Raw genomic sequence first — 18,547 nt, 5'->3', positions numbered from 1 at the left:
CTGCAGGGCTGCAAATTCGTGTTAACGTGCAACTTAGCGCTCTAATTAACATATCTAAATTTTAGAGCTATTGGCCTGCGGGAACCTAACTGGACTAGCCTGCGAAGTTTACTGGAATCAGCCTACGTGATGTCGCCTACGCAGGGAAATGTGTACATCTCAGCACCGAAATAACTGGAGTCAGCCCTGACTCCAGTTAGCGCCCTAGGATAGAGTTGTAGCCGACCTGCAACCCTTGGTTCCTTGGGCCTGTGAACGTGGTCGTGACGCTGGGGAAAGCCATTGTGCTGTATGTGACAGCGGCTGGGTTTGCGTGTTGTGGTAGGCTTTGCGAAGCGGCACAGCTGCCCCTACGCATGAGGCTGAGCTATGGAGGCTGAGGTTGGCGCATCAGCTGAACCATCATGGCGAACTATTACGGTCATCAGCGTATGACATACTAACACGAGCACCAATTCATATATATCTATCGCGAGACTGTCTTTCGGTACATGATCGGTTTTATGGTATTTATTGTCTAATAATGTTACATCAATACATTAATACATCGTCGCCACTGGTGCCCTCCATGGCGCTGGCTCCTGGACCCTGCTCTTTTTCGACGCTTTTTCCCTTGGCCTTGACGGGCCCGATTCTGTCTCTGGAGGTATCGGTACTTCCTCTTCTTCTTGTGCAGGTGTCTTGCGCTTTCGACCGCGCTTTCCTTTGCCCTTCTGATTTGCAGCCGTCTCTCTAGCAGCGCGTTCCGCTCGCACCCTCTGAAGGTCCTCCCAGCGCATCACCTTTCCCTCTCCCTTTCCGTCGCTGAGAACTAAGGAGCGCGTCGTTCGGCGGACCGTGGCTTCGTTGTTGATGTTGCATAGCAGGCGATTGTGGTCCTGGAGGAGGCTCTGTTTGGCAACAGATATCTTGGCGGCACTCACCAGCTTCTGTACACGCCTCTCCAGGCGCTGTTTGCTCGCCTCGTCAGGCGCACCAGCATCGCGTTGGATCAGGTCATGTAGCAATGTCAAGCCCTCTGCCATCACCGGTGTCACAGGAGTTACGGGTGTCAGCGGTACGTCGCTCTGGGAGGAGGATCCCACCTCATTAGCGGTCGAGACAACGAGGTCTGCAGGCGGCTTTGGTGTGTTACGAAGCACTCTCTCCGGGTTAAAGGGAAACAAGCCCGTAGCAGCCCATCCGGCAACGATGTTCCTCTTGGTTAATGCCCTTTCCCTTGCTGGCGCATACAGGTAAGTGAAATGCTCCTTGGCTATTGTGTGCATGCCGCCGCGGTTCAGTCGCTCAACCTGATCACGGTAGGCTGTCTTCAGGGGCGCAAAGACGGAGACATCACAGGGCTGCAGTTTGTGAGAGGTATGGGAAGGCAGACGGCACAGGACGTTGTTGTTCTCAAAGCAAAACTCCAGGACCTCCAGCGTCTCGTGGGTCCCGAAGCAGTTGAATTTAGCAGGCTTAATTGAATAAAGCTAGCTACTCTACGAGTATAAGTACTTGTAGACACGTGACATGTTACATATATGAAACAATGATCGTGAGATCTAACTAAAGCCGTCACAGATCAGTACTCGTGGCTTACCATTGGCTCGGGCTCTAGTTTCGACATCAAAAACACGCTTTAGCCATTCGAGACTTATCTTGGAATCGTTGTACCCATTCTTGGAAACTCCATAGTGCCACCCTGGGGTTGGGTGCGTGGTCCAGTTACTCCGGTGTGTCGCGGCCGGCCAGATAATTGGAGGTGGTAGCAACCTACCATCAGCACTAATGCACTCTATACCGGTAACCATGGTCCGCTTGACGCCCGCGCCTCTATGCCCCCGTACGTCATCTCTACCTACAAGAACCTTGACAGAGCCCAGCATGCTTAGCACGACACCTGTCTTATCTATGTTGTATACGTTTTCCGGCAGAATAGCCAGATCCTGTAGCACCTTGCCGATAACGTCGAACCACTCCGTGATCTTATCATATATGTGTATCTCATGGCGCCTCCAGTCTATGGATCTCACTCTCTTCGATTTGAGCTCGGGATGGCGTTTCCCGTAGGCTTGAGCCCAGTTCTTACCGGGAGGCTTATTCGGTCTACTCGCGGGGGATCGACGTCGGGCGATGCTGAAGGCTAGCGTTGGTATGTACTTGATGCGGACAGGCTGTCCAAAACTAGACATTAGTAGCAGGAACGCAACAAGAGCTTTCTCCTCTTCTACGGTAAGGTACTGTTGGCCTTCAGCCTTTTTCTGAATCGAGGGCCGCCCTCGCCAACGGTTGTATAGTGTGGTAATCGCGATGCCGCTGGAATCGGCCCGGGCAGCCCAGGTTCTATCGTCGTTTGGGGGAGCCTCTGCCAGTGCCTTGCTGGCAGCATCCATCTCGACGATCGTGGTGGTACCATAGTCACGAACGGACAACGAGCGAGGATGCCCTCCGCACCCCGCTCGAATGCTAAAAATAGCCCTCTGTCCGTAGATGCTTCTAGAAGAGCACCGCGCTTGTATTGCTTTGAAAATAGTTTAGAATACAGTACAGCGCAGCTAAGATTTCAGTGTCGCGCGGGCCGCCTCCACAGTTGGAAGGTCTGCATCGCAGCGGAACGGAGCGAAGCAAGAGGTTGTGGAGGATCAGGTCGCGGAGCGCGGTTACGGTAATTAGAGCAGCGTCGATCAGGGCAGACGCGGGAGGGCATGGCTGCCAGCCTGTTCCATCGATAGCGCGCTGCCCCACCCGCGCTCTACCTAGCGTAGAGTGTCCGTCCCTCATACAGTTGTTGTGAACGGCAAGAGTGTGTTCTCTATTGTTTTCTTATCGACAAGCATAGAGTGTTATTCTTCTATAGTTTATAAACCCTACATCACCCGATTACCATCCTGTGCCGCCCTTCACCAGCTTCAGCTGCCTCTCCCAAATGTAAACCCTGACATTGTACCAGAGTTGTGGCCCAGCTGAAGGCCCGTGTTTCCACTGCCCGAAAAGACGATGTGGTGCGACTTGCCAGCACTCTCCGCAGCCTTCGTGATAGCCTGCTCTAACAACTTGTCCTGGGCGGCGGCAATTTCTCTCAACACAGAGATGTCTTGACCTTCTCCCATGGTAGAGACTTCGATGTCGCAGAGCTCACGCTGGGACTGCTGAGTGGCGGGGAAAAGGTTGTCCAAGTCGTTGACCAACTCGGTGATGTCCTCAATCAGTCGTCTAAACTGCTTCTCTTGATACAATGCCCACTTGGCCTTTTGCCGTACGCCAGACCGGTTCTGGCGCTCGATGGCTAGCTGGCGCATTTTCTCGTGGAGCTTCGCCATCGCCGGATCCAGGTCGGTTTGCGGATCGTATACGGCAAGGCTGCCGTCCTGAGGCTCTGTCCGGCCCCTGTATCTATTCGACACGCCTTCAGCTTCCGCAAACAGTTCTACGATCTGGCCCAGCAAGGCTTCGGCGTGCTTTACGTTTGCCTCGGACCCAAAACGCCCATGAAGCGATACCGCATCTCGGACATCATTGTCCAGACTCAGAGACTTGCCCCACCGTGACAGGCGGAGTCTTGTGCTGTCGAGCTTGAGCTGACTTGTCTGGAAGTCTTTTCCAAATGTGCGGCCGAGCTGGACGAACTCGAAGCACTCGACTGTGTTGTTGAAGAGGCCAGCAAGGGCGACGACACCAACAACAAGACCGGCTGCCTCTGCCATGTCGTTCGCCAGAAATAGAGTGAGCTAGGAACGTCGGATTGTGGAAGATAGAAAGCGGATATCAGTACTGTATTTGACGTTGGAGGCAGCAGTGCCAGAGCATGAGAGATAAACGCAGCGCTATACTGTACTGTACATAGAATGTGCGGGAAGCTCAGCTGAAGCGCCTGCCCAGCCTTGACGACCCAGCCGTGACGGCTAAGCGTCGCGCGCCAGAGCAGCTGCCCGTTTGCACAAGGCTCTCCCTCTTACACAAACCAGATCGCTAATGTGTACGATGGCCTTACCTAGCACCAACATCACGTTCGCAGGTGATGGCAACCAGGGGCTGCAGATAGGACACAACTCGGGCGCTATCCACCTTGCTGCACCCGGCAAGTGCCCGCTCCCGCCTTGACCAGCGCTGCGCTAACTGTGCTTTGTCTCTGCAGAACGTCCGGAGACCCCACCACAGCCCTCGTGCTTCGTGCCGTTTCGCCGCGACCCTGACTTTGTTGCTCGTGGAACGCTGCTCGACCAGATCCGCGATCGATGCGCTGCGCCAGCATCGCGAGTAGCGCTGGTGGGCCTCGGCGGGGTGGGGTAAGTGCAGCGAAAGGGGCTAAGGTCGGCGCTCGCATCTAACGCAAGCACAGCAAGTCGCAGCTGGCCATCGAGCACTGCTACCGCACCGCTGAGCAGTCGCCGGACACGTGGGTGTTCTGGGCGCACGCCAGCAATACGGCGCGCCTTGAGCAGAGCTTCCGCGAGATAGCTGAGCAGGTCAAGGTTCGTGGGCGGAAGGACCCGCAAGCGGATGTGTTTAAGCTGGTGCACGACTGGCTGCGCGACGAGAAGAACAGGCCGTGGTTCTTAGTGCTGGACAACGCCGACGATGCTGCCGTTCTTTCCCCAACAGACGGCAGCGCTCTCCAACAGCATCTATCGAGATACATCCCCTCAAGCAGGCATGGCTCCGTCCTAGTGACGAGCCGGACAAAGCGCGCGGCGATGCAGGTCGTAGAGGACAGCGACATCATACCGATTGAGCCGATGCACGATGCAGCTGCACGCGCTCTACTCCGCAAGAAGCTGGGAGGCATAGACGAGGAAGACGACAGCATCGCCAAGCTAGCGACGACGCTCGATCACATGCCGCTTGCTCTCGTGCAGGCGGCGGCCTACATTCGCGAGCGAGCGCCGCGATGCTCGGTGCAGCAGTACCTCGAGGAGTACCGGCAGAGCGACAGCAGAAAGACAAGTCTGCTGAACCGGGAGGCGGGTCACCTTCGCCGAGATGCAGCAGCCAGCAACTCGGTCCTGATAACGTGGCAGATCACGTTCGACTATATACGGAGCACAAGACAGTCAGCAGCAGGCCTGCTGTCGCTGATGAGCTTCTTCGACCGACAGGGGATCCAAGAAGCTCTGCTCCGCCGCCCGAGCAGCACAGCGGACGACGGATTTGAGGACGACGTGGTGGCCCTCCGAGACTACTCGTTTGTTACTGTTACTAGAGATGCGAGCACGTTTGAGATGCACAGCCTGGTGCAGCTAGCGACGCGCACGTGGCTAGAGAGCGAAGGGCAGCTGGACAAGTGGAGAGAGCAGTTTATCTCGAACCTGTGCGCAGAGCTGCCGACGGGAGAACACGAGAACTGGGAGAAGTGCCAGGCGCTGTTTCCACACGCACAGGCGGCATTAGCGCAGCGGCCAAGGGATAGAGAGTCACTGAAAACGTGGGCGCTGTTGCTGTACAAGGCGGCATGGTACGCGTGGCAACGAGGGAGAGCCGGCGAGGCAGAAGAGATGGCGATGATGTCGATGGAGGTTAGGAGTGAGGTGCTTGGAGAAGACAATGCGGAGATGCTGAGCAGCATGGGGATGGTAGGGTTAGCTAGAGAGCTTGGGGGCAAGTATGAAGAGGCAGAGGCGATGCACAGACAGACGCTGGCGCGGTACGAGAATGTGCTCGGGCATGAGCATCCCGACACGCTGGCGAGCATGAACAACTTGGCGCAAGTGCTCAACAGCCAGGGCAAGTACGAAGAGGCGGAGGTGATGAACCGGCAGGAGCTAGAATGCACGAAGAAGGTGCTTGGACCTGAGCATCCCTTTACGCTGACGAGCATGAACAACTTGGCGGAAGTGCTTAACAGCCAGGGCAAGTACGAAGTGGCTGAGGCGATGCACAGACAGACACTGGCGCGGAGTGAGAAGGTGCTTGGGCATAAGCATCCACACACGCTGATGAGCATGAACAACTTGGCGGAAGTGCTCAACAGCCAGCGCAAGTACGAAGAGGCCGAGGCGATGCTCAGACAGACGCTGGCGCGCAGGGAGAAGGTGCTCGGGCATGAGCATCCGCACACGCTGACGAGCATGAACAACTTGGCGGAAGTGCTCAACAGCCAGCGCAAGTACGAAGAGGCGGAGGCGATGCACAAGCAGGAGCTAGCGATATGCGAGAAGGTGCTCGGGCACGAGCATCCCTCTACGCTGACGAGCATGAACAACTTGGCGCTAGTGCTCAACAGTCAGGGCAAGTACGAGGAGACGGAAGGGATGCACAGACAGACGCTGGCGCGCAGGGAGAAGGTGCTCGGGCATGAGCATCCTTCCACGCTGACGAGCATGAACAACTTGGCGCTAGTGCTCACCAGCCAGGGCAAGCACGAAGAGGCAGAGGTGATGCTCAGACAGATGCTGGCGCGGAGGGAGAAGGTGCTCGGGTATCAGCATCCTTCCACGCTGACGAGCATAAACAACTTGGCGCTAGTGCTCACCAGCCAGAGCAAGCACGAAGAGGCAGAGGCGATGCACAGACAGACGCTGGCGCGCAGGGAGAAGGTGCTCGGGCATCAGCATCCCTCTACGCTGGGGAGCATGAACAACTTGGCGCAAGTGCTCAACAGCCAGGGCAAGCACGAAGAGGCGGAGGCGATGCACAGACAGACGCTGGCGCGGTACGAGAAGGTGCTCGGGCATGAGCATCCTTCCACGCTGACGAGCATGAACAACTTGGCGCTAGTGCTGAACCGCCAGGGCAAGTACGAAGAGGCGGAGGCGATGCACAGACAGACACTGGCGCGGAGGGAGAAGGTGCTCGGGCATCAGCATCCAGACACGCTGATGAGCATGGCCAACCTGGCATTGACGTTACGGAACCAAGGTCGATTGAAGGAAGCCGAAGCGCTCGATGAAGCCAAAACAGCATCTACAGAACTTCAAAGCGCCTTCTGGTCAGATCAAACACGTTCCACAAATCCGTCTTCACTGTCACGAATTGCTGTGGATATGGAACAAATAACCGACAATCATTCGCCTACGATTTTCTACAGGTACAAGCCATCAGCAGATAATTTTGACCCTGACGAAAGAGATGGCGAAATACAGTCCGTCAGGTCTGTACCTGATGACATTGATTCCCTGGCAGAATCTGTTCAAGAGATGAGGGATTATCGACAGGCTGCCGTAAGTTACATCGTCAAGACATTCGTCGATGACTCGGAGCTCTTGTCTCTATATCAGGAGGCAATTCACTGCATGGACGAAGCAAGATTTGTGAATAATAATCGACGCTTGCTGAAGAGATTCTTTCTGGACCTACGCGATGAGGGACGTGCTGCTTCTCAAGAGCTTGCGATCCAATTCTTGAGGTCACGAAGCACGAGAACCCATATCTCATCGGAGATTCACCGTCTCCTTATGCCTTCAGGCCAAACTCTCGGTGAGAAAGTCAACCTCATGCTAAAGCAAGAACAAGGGAATATCTCTATGCTTGAACGTTTCATGAACGAAAAGGACCTGGTGGCGCAGCAAGCACCACAGATCGCTAGGGAAGAACTTAGTGAAAAAAGCGAAGACAGCGAAGATGATGAGGATCTGAGCGGTGATGAATCTAACTTCAAAATTGGGGATGATACCATGCAACCGAGATTGGCAGATAATGCTAGATTCCTCATCTCTGGGCGACCGTTTCGCCTATATAAACAGAATGTGCGCACTTTCATCCAACCTGTGCATCCTACGGCCGACACACAGAAGAGTTCGCACGACAGTATCCGCGCAAATGGAACGATGGGAAGTGACTTACCTGGCCTTGACTACGATATCGACTTTCCGAGGGGATTCAGCGCTTCCGTCCAGGATATGTGCAAAAGAGGCGTTGAGCATGTTGCCGGTTGCCGGTTGTCCTGGTGGCCTCTAACAGAACCAGAAGACACGTTAGAACCACATCACATTCGAGTATACTCTATGCCTTTCGTAAGTTCAAGCACCCTTTCAAGCCTAAGCACTGGGTCAGGTCAGTCCACTAATAGATTATTAGCGAGGTCGGCGTTTTTATGACGATGTTCCAATATATCTTGCGGAGTCACTGTTTCCTAAACTTTCTAATGAACTCGTCTCTAGGCCAGAATACAAGGGGAGATTCCTACGTCGCAAAGCCGTTCTTCTCCATAATACAACTCTGATGCGCCTTCTCCTCAGTCACTACGCGTCAAAGCCCAACACGGACCCCGCTAATCAAAGTAAGCAACCTGGCAAATAGTATAGAATGGGTTGCAAGGCCCAAAGCTAAGGCATGATAGATATGTTTGGAACACGGAGGCACACCCACTCGGTTACTGAACCGTCATATAGCGGCAGCATCAGCTCACAAGTCGAGGTCTCTCAAACGACAGGAGGGAAGAGTGCTACAAGCCAGTCTAGTATGCATACCGGCCGCTCGAACAAGAAGCCGAGGAAGAGAAAGCTACGCAAAGCAGCCATTGATAGCGGTATGACTGATACTCCTCGCGATGATGTCGGTCAAGAAAGCCCTGTTCTATTCCTCATTCTTTATACTGGGTTGAATGAGTCAATCGCACAGACAGTCGTACCAGGCACAACTGATCAGACGACTTTCGAATGCCTTTTTGAGACTTATCGAAGCATTTCTTCGGGTTGGTTCAAATGGAAGCGTGTGACCGGAATCAAATTTTTCCGCGTACGTTTCAAAGGAATCTCATTTCCTATCGCTTGAATTCTCACACGATAGAATGCTCAGCTAATCTTGTTCAGTTCCACAGTTTTCTATTCAAAGAGGCGCTGAACGTCTATTACGTCGACATACACCAGGACAAGGAGCGATATCCCGAAGCAAGCGACCCTGAATTTGAAGAATATCGCTATAATCCTCGACCATGGCCATCAGGGACCCCATATCCCAGCCACGAGGTCTGGCACTATTTTATGCACCCAGAAGATTGCGGGACCTCTACAGAACTAAAAGACATGCTCCCCACACGATCCAAGGGTCCCATCAAAGCTCGTAGCAGAGCTTTTGGGTTGCATATTGAGGAGCGATACTCTGCCCTAGCCATTCTTATCCCATCGTCTATCATGTTCTTGATTACTCTCAGTGCTACACTCTGGTTCATACCATCATGGTTAAAGGAGCATCCTGAAGATCTACAGAATGCAACAATTCCATTAATGGTTGCCTTTACAGTCGTGGGGGTTTTCGTTCAATTGTTAGTCTCAGTCTCTGTATTTAGATTGACCAACGTTTGAACTGCGTTGAAAATGAGAAGAGATCTGAAGAAAGGAGCTCTCGCCGGCTTATGCAATATTGCTTTCTCTATTCTTTAGCGATGGAAGATCTAGCTTCACTTAAGCTACATCCGACTGTCGACCAGGAGAGGCAGAGGCGCTGGATGCATGGGCACCGATGCTGCTTAAAGCAACGTGGTATGCAAGCGAGGTGGGCAGTATGAAATAGTGATGGAAATAGGCTCGAAGCCTTCTAGAGATTCTGGAGGTAAAAGAAAAGGTGCTTGCTCGTAAGCATTCAGACACGCTAGAGAGCATGAACAACTTGGCGGAAGGAGAAGGTGCTCGGGCATGAACACCCAGATACGCTGACGAGCATATACTGTCTTGCCCATCTCTTCACGCACTGGCGCCGCTACAACGAATCCCTTGCTCTGTACGAGAGAGCATGCGCTGGGTACGAAGCTGTACTTGGGAAAGACCACCCGACTACACGTGCGTGTCGCCAGCATTACGCTGACGCGCTTGCATCGCACGAGCAGCACCAGCTTGCTGTTTCTCCTACAATAGCGGGTAGCACCCAAAGTGCATGCACAGGCAAAGGGTCGAAGCTGCTGCGCGGGCTAGCAAAGATAGGCATTAGAAGCTCAAAGTCGTCAGTTAGATGAGGATGAAAGGTTCTGTATATTTGTACTTATTACTCTAAGTCAATTTCGACGTTGCAGGAGGACTGTATATAAGCCTCTACCTCTACTAATTTACTATCCGCTCCCAAAACAGGCGTGCGTAGAGTCTAGTGCGGCGTTTGAGCATGTATTCGAGCACGAGCGAGTCATGCTTAGCCTTAGCCTTAGCCGCTAGCCGCTAGCCGGGGGGCTCTGTCTAAGCTACGCTTGCGGAACAAGGGTCTGACATTAGCGCGGATAGAATACCGCTAAGCTACTTGCGGCTTTTCCGTACGACCTGCTGGTAGCGCGCTATAATTGTCGATTCTGCTTCGTAGAGCAATAGACTTGCACAACAGCGCCACGACTAAGGATGCCGCAGTAGTTCGCTCGGGATACACTCTTTATATATATAGGTATAGCTTGACAGATTCTTAGATACATGCGTTGAATCTTTAGCACGTCCGAGGCTGTCCGAGGCGAGGCTGCAGTGTATACCGGCAGCGAATTGTGGTATTGCTAGCCACGCAGTAGTTTGTTGCTAACAATACGTAACTTAGAGAAAGCGCTATAGTCAAGCTGTCTATCCCGAGATTCTCTACGTCTCTCCGCTGCGGTTGGCTTTGTTGCGGTGGGGAGCACTGCCGGCATGCCGCCACGCAGGTTTTTCCGCTACACATGGAGGGATAGTAGTCTGGTAACGCACTTCCGGGTCATTTTGGATAAGATACTGGCTGAGTCAGATATCGACGTAAGCATGGTGATCTTGATGAACGTACCTGTAAGCCCTGAAAGATGAAGCTGAAAGCTTACACAGTCCAGCAGGCCCCTCAACCAAAAGTTCCACATGTTCAGGACGTGCCTCCTTTAGGCCATCATGGAACTGTCAGCACCATCAGCCATGCAATATTCAGTATGACCGACTTCTCGCTCGATGAACATTTCACGCTCGAAGGAACGCGGCGAGTAGGCGGAGTGAATACCGTCCACGCATCCAAAGCTAATGCTGAACCTTTTTCACGTTCCAACTCGCTGCGATTGGGCTAGACATTGTCGAGGCCATCAACTCGTCTCCGTTTCGGGCTATCGCTGCAACTCGAGCCGAAGCGGGCGGACTCTTGGGGAAGACTAGGTACGGTTCTTGATCGTGATTGATAGGCGGGGGAGTCGAGGAAAACAGATCTCATGTCCAGAGGCGAGCCGTGAGTTTATGCGCTCGTGCGACCGTCGTTGAAAGCAAGAGCTACTCCGCTCAGGAAGCTTGGACGCTTCGGCCATTCTTAGCCGAATCAGCGACGATCTCCCGCTAACTTTCTTAGCTGCTCACGTGGATCATAGTACAAAGGGTCCGCTGGCCCACATCTACTTGCATGCTTAATTACTCAAACCCCGAAACTACGTCCTCTCCGAATCGGAAGCTAGATTTAGCGCTATTGGAACGCGGGAACGGCAACTGTCTCAGGTCTGGTGTTGTTGCGCTATCAAGCTCACCGCGCTAGCTACGGTCACGCCGCTTGGCATTGTTGCTGAGTCAACCAGAGCGGAGAAAGTGTTGCAGCTGCCTAACTGCATCCTGACATCCCTTGCACCACGTCGCGATGCCGTGCGACACACTGTTATGGCTCCGTCGCGAAACCTCGAGGAAACAAACGAAAAGATCACTCCGCCCTCGAGTTTCATACGCTCACCATTGACGCCGCCATCGACGGATGAGAAACCGTTCGCGCAAGCCCCTCGAGTTATCGCCCTCTTCCACGAGATCCGAGCTGGAAAGCATAGCGATCGACGCCCGTGGACAGAATTCTTGCTTGTACCAGGGGAGTTTGGCAGGGTGCAGTGTCTGCTCGACAGAGACGAGGAGCTGCGGGGGTTTGTGAAAGACAAGATACGGTGGGTGCACTTGATGCATGATAGGCATGGCGGCTAATGTGAGAGGCGGGTAGATATGATTACGACGCCGAAAACTACCTGCTTTTCGTTCGCATGCCTACAGCTGTACACGAACTGTTCATTGCTCGCGTCGAGGACGCCATACTAAGCCAGCTGAAATCGATCCGGGAGAGATCTGACGGTACAGCGACGTTCGCGCAGAAAGTGAACCCTGCTCGATCTACGGAAATACGTTTTCCGGCCGAAAGCAACCCGTCCGACAGAAGATCGAAGCACGAGCCAGACACGTCCTTCTGGCATGACGATGCGCAATACCCTGGGGTTGTCATAGAGGTGGCATACTCACAGAAGAGGGAACGGTTGGCCCGGCTAGCTGAAGTCTATCTCTTGGACTCGGACGCTAATGTACAGGCTATCGTTGGGCTAGATATTGAATACGGCAAGAAAGGGTCACACAAGGCTACATTAACAGTGTGGCGAACGCGAGAGCGCGATACTTCTACAGGAAAGGAGCTATATGTAGAGAAAGAGGTCAAAGATGAAGTGGGTCGCTAATGCAGTTCTCTGCTGTCGCTTACATTCTGACATTGATAATAGGTGTTTCGTGACGATGTAGGCAACGCCACTGACTACCCAGGCTTGCAGCTCCGCCTTCGCGAGTTCGCGTACGAAGAGCTGGTGCAGGAGCAGCTTGGAGACCAAGATGCAGAAATTCACATCTCAAGCTGTCAGGCACCAGGCTACTCCGGGCCTGTTCGGGCCGTTATGCCAAGCAATCGCAGTATATTAGCCTACCTTACCGCTGTTGTGGCTCGACAGCGGTTCGTCTCTAGTCTTACAAGGCAATATACCTCTACTTCCACTATCGCGGTGCATCTCGTATCTATAAAGACTCTATTGCTTGACACAAGCCGGCAGCTTTGCCAATTTCTCGATGCAGCAGAGCGCAAGGAACAGCAGTCTGGATCACTGGGCAAGCATATCATCTCTCCCAGCATTAAGAAAAGGAAACGATCAAAAACACCTCCAGAGGAAATCGGCTTGGGAGATGAAGCGCAATATATCCAGCAAGAAAGGAAAGTGGCAAAGCGCTCGGAAGACGACGACTGCGATTATGAGGATCAATGACCCATGACGCGCTAGCCCGAGTGAAAGAGAAAGACTTTCACGACTGCTAGCGAACACTGTGAAGTCACCGTGTTGAGATATGTTGAGTCGGAGATCTTATCATTGGAACAAGCTAACAGGGTATTCATACTGTGTAGATAGTTTATACAATCCAATCTTTGCCTTGTGTAATCTCACCAAATCGATGCTTTTGTTACACCTGGGAAATCTGTTGTAGTCTGTGAAATAGGTATTCAACCTGAATAGCAATTACTACTGTAGTGGTGCGTAGCCTGGCATAAGCCTAGCTCGATCATCGTGGTGTATTTCAATTCGGGCGCCTCGTCAGATTCGCCCATAAACTCGCCCAGTAGGCATCTTATCACACACGGGCCTATGTCTACATGGAAAGGGCTATGCGTCTTCTGACAACTATACAGTAGACACGATGAGGGCACCATTTCACAGACCCCCCCAGGCGCGCTACGGGACACCTGAGTTTCAGGACCTCTCGGCACCCTTGATATCCGACAATTATCTTGTTTACGCTATTACAGATAGGATCTTTTCGTAAGAGCTTAATTAGGCTATACCTACAATGGCTAATTCAAGCGACCTAGTAGCGTAAAGTAATATAGGTGTGGGGCTAAAGGCGTTTTAGTGGATGCGCGCATTTAGTGTTTCCGCGTGTTTGGTGCGCGTTGGTCAGATGCACATGCAGCTGGAAAATGACCAGCTTTTCAAGGTACTACCTTATCGCTGCAGAAGTTACCTGCAACTCATGATTGGGTATCCTGACACCCTCCACGTCACTTGGAGTATCACTAGTGGCAAAGTGCGACCCGGCGCAGGTTCCGGTGAGCACAAGGCGGGGTCATACCTAGCCGCACTTTCCCACCAGAATCGCACCTTGTCATCAACAATCCCTTCATCATGGACCTAGGTCGACTCAGGATGAGTTCGTCGCCACAATCGATGATCTCAGCAAGTACAACATTAGTGGAGTCATCTCTTGCCAATGAAAGCTCAAAGCTACATTCCCCGAACGAAAAGCCACCGAACGACTACACCTACGAAAAGAATATACAAGATGCTTGGAAAACTGCCAAAGAAACTGTGGAGAGCAAATGCACGCCTGAACAGCGAAAGCTATTTACCGGTGCGGCGACAGCAGATGATGTTCTTACAACGTTAAGAACATTGGAAACCCGCCAAAAATCACGTTTGTCTTTTCGTTGGGTCAAGAAGCTTACTCCGTTTCTTGATTCTGTCAAACTGTACGATGGGGCGATGAAAACGTACTGCAACACCGGCGTTGGAGAGTTGGCCTTGCTTTGGGGATCTATCACTTTGGTTTTGGACGTAAGCCCCATGATCTCTCATATCCTAGTGAATTGCTATCTAATGACTCTCCATCGTAGATCGCAGGTAGATTCGTTGGGTGCTTCGACCGTTTTCTCGATACGTTGTCTCTCCTTGGCGAGAATCTTCCTCGTATCAATGAGTACACAGCGCTGTTTGAGAACCACAAACGCTTACGTGACGTTCTTTCGTACATATATGTCGACTTACTGAATTTCTGTGTCTTTGTAGTGACCTTCTTTCGCAGGAAAGGTAAGAGCCACGTCCGTGTCTTTGTCACCAACTGTCTCGCTTACGCCCGACAGGTATAAGCATGTTCTGGAGGGTTCTGTGGAGCGACATGGAAAGTCGAACCAAACACATTGTGGAGAGTATTATCCGTCACAAAACCTTAGCTGACGTCGAGGCCAATGCAGTGGCCATTATGGAAGCTAAGATCGGAAGGGAGGAGGCTATTGTTCAACACCTCGCCTTCAAAGTCAGGGAGTTGGTCAAGTGGCTTGCTCCTGCCGATGTTGAAGGTACCCTGGAGCTGTTGGCGAAGACAAGACTACCTGATAGTGGTGACTGGTTTGTGCAAGGCGATACTGTCCAGTCTTGGATCTTGGGTAAAACCAAAGTTTTGTGGATTCGTGGCATTCCCGGGTACGTTGTCTGAGCTGCTTGTCTATTGAACTCCATGCTAACAACAAGTTCCATATCACAGTTGCGGCAAGAGCACATTGTGTTCCAGTCTCATTGATCAGCTGAGATCTGACGAGGTTACTACCCAAAACGGACCGGCCACAGTTGGATTCTTCTGTGACGGAAGTTCGCCAACGAAACGGTCCTCTCTGGCCGTCGTAAAGTCTCTACTTGCCCAGATCATATCGAAGTTCCCCGAGTGCGTTGACCTAGCCTTCGACTCTATGGTACAAAGTGGACAAGAGAGGGCTACTTCACTGCGGCAGTTATCGGAACTTCTCCAGACCATTCTGACATGTCGACCGAATGGTCTTAGCTTCCGGATCATCATTGATGCATGGGACGAGTGTGAGGATGGTGAGACGACTGCGTTTTTGGACACGCTCCTCACCTTGGCAAAGGAACACTCGTCTGTTGGGCTACTACTCAGCAGCCGCAATGAGACGCACATTCGATCAAAGCTCAAGTACTATAACAGTATCGAGGTCACCCCCAGCCTCATCCAGAACGATCTAGATCGTTACATACAGGTGGCTCTCGCCCAACCGCCCTTATCGACTCTACACAACAATCCTCTGCAAGCAAAGATCACAACTGTACTCAGGGACAAAGCAGACGGTCAGTTCCTCTGGGTGCGCTTAATGATCGATAACTTGAGAAGGGCAACCCACCTGTGGAATCTCGAGGACATCATCAACTCCTTACCAAAAGGCTTGGAACGTGCTTATGGGCGTGTACTTGAGAGACTTCTCACCCAGGATACTGTCAGACAGGAGACAGCTCATCGTCTGTTCATGCTGTTGACTTCCTCCGAGCGGCCTCTCTCTATGGCGGAGTTAAGTGCAGCTTTGTGTATTCGCGACAAGGCAACAACGCTAAGTGCGCTTGATCAGTTCCTTGACTTTGACATGTTTCTGGACGAAGTATGCGGCTGCTTGGTCCAAGTGGTGAGAGATGGAGAAGATCGGGAAGCCAGGGTCAATTTTGTGCACATAACGGTGAAACAGTTCCTTACTGGCCCGGATGAAGTTTGGGATTTTCAGGCCAAAGAAATCGCAAAATTTCGGGTACGCGAACAGGACTCGCATGACTTCCTTGCCGGGATCTGCATTGGACAAATGTCCTACTCAAAATTAGGAGCAAACGAAGTTGCAAAGAAGTCCACAAAACAACTGCATAACGAATACCCCTTCCTACAATACGCCTCAACGCAATGGGCGACGCATCTCACCAAAGCTGGACCACCTACACAAGCAAAACTGAGTTGGATACTCGAGTTCCTACAGTCACAAAATATGAAACTTCACCTGGAACGTTCAGCACAAGAGAAAACGTCAACCCAAAGCTTGACTATCACGCAAAGCCAGCTTAACATGTGGATTGCATCATCAAAAACCAACGAACCTGAGGTCAGCGAGCTACGAAACTGCTTCCGGACTCAGTACGAACGCATGATACTGGAATGCGAAAACGAGCTTGGCATAGGCCATCCTCAAACACTCGAAACCATGCACCAATTTGCGATGCTTCTGCACTATGAAGGTAGATGGTCGGATGCAGAGCCTTTGTACCGCAAAGTCCTCGTCAATCGAAGGAGTCTGTACGGAATAGGAAGTCTATCAGCTTTAGATACAGCGTACGAACTTGCCATTGTCCTCAGGCGTCTGGGAAACACAGAGGACTCAAAGGAGCTACAGACCGAAGTTCTTGAAGGTCGCACGGCGCTCCTTGGCGAGAACGATCCAGCCACACTGCTTTCTGAAGACGAACTGGGGCAAGCCCTGAAAGAGCTGAGGCTTCTCGACGAATCCGTAGCGATGAGCCGACAAACATTGACCAGGAAGATAGCGATGTTCGGAAAAAATGACGTACGTACACTTCGAACTGCGAACCTCCTCGCGGCGATCTTGAAAGATGTTGGCATAAAACTCCGCGAAGAAGGGTCAGATTCTGCAGCACAAGAGACATTCGAAGAATGCGAATCACTGTGCCTGACGTGTCTGAAAGGACGGGAGGCGATCTATGGGCCCGGTCATCCTGAGGTGTGCGCAGTAACCAACATGCTCGGTATTGTCTCGATGTTGCAGAATAAATTGGTGGAAAGTGAGCATTGGCATCAGCAAACGCTGGAAGGGCGTATTAAGGTGTTCGGTCCGCACAGTCCGCCTACGCAACAAACGATGCGAAATTTGATTCGTTTATTGGTGGCTCAACTCAAGACGGTCGAAGCCGCTGAACTACAGGCTAAGCTCCGCGCTAGCCTTGGGATCAACGGGACACTGCTTCGGCGAGCCAGTTGGGCATCGTACAAGTCTCTTACTCAGGCTTGAATTTCCTAGGAAAACAGTCCTGGAGGCGCATGTTCTTAGTTAACAATGTACTCAATTCACACATTTTTTGAGAAACCTTTGTGACGTGAGAAGTTCAAAGTTGCAGGCCCTCCGTGATCTCCATGTTTGATCAATGAACCGCTCCATGTCGTCTGTTGTGTCAGTGAATTACTCTCAACCGACTTGGGTAAGGCCGACGTACATTGTGTAATGTGAGTAGCGCCCAAAAATGTATTAGAGTCGCGCCCATATCCATGAGTACCAGGGCGCAAAGGTTCTTTATCGAGAATGTGTTTTGCGAAAAGATAGCTCCATATTGCAGCACAGACAAGATCACCCATATCGTTAGAAGTTGCACACTGACACGTTAGCATATCTTTTTGTACTAATGCTTGAGGTAACTTGCTCACCGTGATGCTGATGATTCGAGTTCCAGGACACAAATGCCAACGAAGAAGCCGATCCAAAATAGTGGACGCAATAGTGCATCGACCATCTCAAACACAAGGTAAGGGTAGCTTTCCACAAGCTCGAATTAGCTCGAATTCGCGAAATGCAGAATGAATGATTTACATACCTTTTGATGTAACAACCATCGGATATATACCTCAAAAAGGAAGAAATTGCAGTCCTCGTCCATCTGACCCGTTGCAGAAGAAATGCAGAGGAATCAAAGGCTAGGGTTGTAACCTCTGCCTCGGGAGCTGTCTGTAAAACTGCTTTCCAGCCCAAGCTCTGAATCCAACGTGTGATGAAAGTATCATCGCCAACATCCAAATGATACTGGCCTCGCCAAAAGTCATTCAACAGCGCATGCAGGAAATTAGGGTCTTGTAATATGTGCGTGCGATATGCGACAGTTCGGCCGGATAGACAAGACATACCCCCATCAACATAATTGGTAGCAGCAACGTGGCGGAACCGAAGCGAAAAGCGAGCATTTGCTAAGAAGTGCCATACGGATTGCGTACCTGAAGCGGATAGGTGAACTCTAGCTTTAGAACCAACGCCCCCAATACCCTCGTCTTCGAACCCAGCGAGCAAATGCTCAAGCAGTCGTGGTGGCCAGTATACATCAGCATCCACGAGCACAACGATGCGACCTTTGGTATACGGGAGGCAATGTGCTATCTGCTTTCTCTTGCTCGCGTTTGGTACAGTGCAGATGCGTACTGTCACATCATCCCTCAAGTGTTCAGTCCCAATAGATTCAAGCCATCTCAGGTTTTCGTCTGTCGTGACAATGAAAATCTCCCTGGGATTGTTCTCAAGTATGGAGTTGATCGCGGCGAGGAAGAGTGCTGAATCT

At 51.8% G+C, this 18,547-nt stretch overlaps 4 protein-coding genes across 4 annotated transcripts; 2 read left to right on the top strand and 2 right to left on the bottom strand.

Annotated features, from left to right (window-relative positions):
* Window positions 1-539: 539 nt before the first annotated feature.
* Window positions 540-1,025, bottom strand: ALTATR162_LOCUS138 (uncharacterized protein; the record flags this gene model as incomplete). Its single annotated transcript, XM_043307731.1, has 1 exon — window positions 540-1,025. One exon carries the CDS (start codon window positions 1,023-1,025, stop codon window positions 540-542), a length of 486 nt encoding a protein of 161 aa, XP_043163666.1.
* Window positions 1,026-2,891: 1,866 nt separating this feature from the next.
* Window positions 2,892-3,686, bottom strand: ALTATR162_LOCUS137 (uncharacterized protein; the record flags this gene model as incomplete). The annotated part of the gene is made up of 1 exon (XM_043307730.1): window positions 2,892-3,686. One exon carries the CDS (start codon window positions 3,684-3,686, stop codon window positions 2,892-2,894), a length of 795 nt encoding a protein of 264 aa, XP_043163665.1.
* A 3,276-nt stretch (window positions 3,687-6,962) lies between these two features.
* ALTATR162_LOCUS136 (uncharacterized protein) lies at window positions 6,963-12,883 on the top strand (the record flags this gene model as incomplete). The annotated part of the gene is made up of 8 exons (XM_043307729.1): window positions 6,963-7,931; window positions 7,996-8,197; window positions 8,258-8,655; window positions 8,730-9,181; window positions 11,405-11,755; window positions 11,809-12,298; window positions 12,353-12,433; window positions 12,674-12,883. 8 exons carry the CDS (start codon window positions 6,963-6,965, stop codon window positions 12,881-12,883), a joined length of 3,153 nt encoding a protein of 1,050 aa, XP_043163664.1.
* Window positions 12,884-13,795: 912 nt separating this feature from the next.
* Window positions 13,796-17,238, top strand: ALTATR162_LOCUS135 (uncharacterized protein; the record flags this gene model as incomplete). Its single annotated transcript, XM_043307728.1, has 4 exons — window positions 13,796-14,224; window positions 14,284-14,476; window positions 14,530-14,869; window positions 14,931-17,238. 4 exons carry the CDS (start codon window positions 13,796-13,798, stop codon window positions 17,236-17,238), a joined length of 3,270 nt encoding a protein of 1,089 aa, XP_043163663.1.
* Window positions 17,239-18,547: the final 1,309 nt, after the last annotated feature.

This window comes from Alternaria atra (genome assembly GCF_907166805.1).
Source record: "Alternaria atra isolate CS162 genome assembly, contig: 17, whole genome shotgun sequence".
In the NCBI taxonomy this organism is placed as follows: Eukaryota; Fungi; Ascomycota; class Dothideomycetes; order Pleosporales; family Pleosporaceae; genus Alternaria; species Alternaria atra.
The sequence above is the reverse complement of the archived record's forward strand: the minus strand, read 5'-3'. Positions and strand labels throughout refer to the sequence as shown.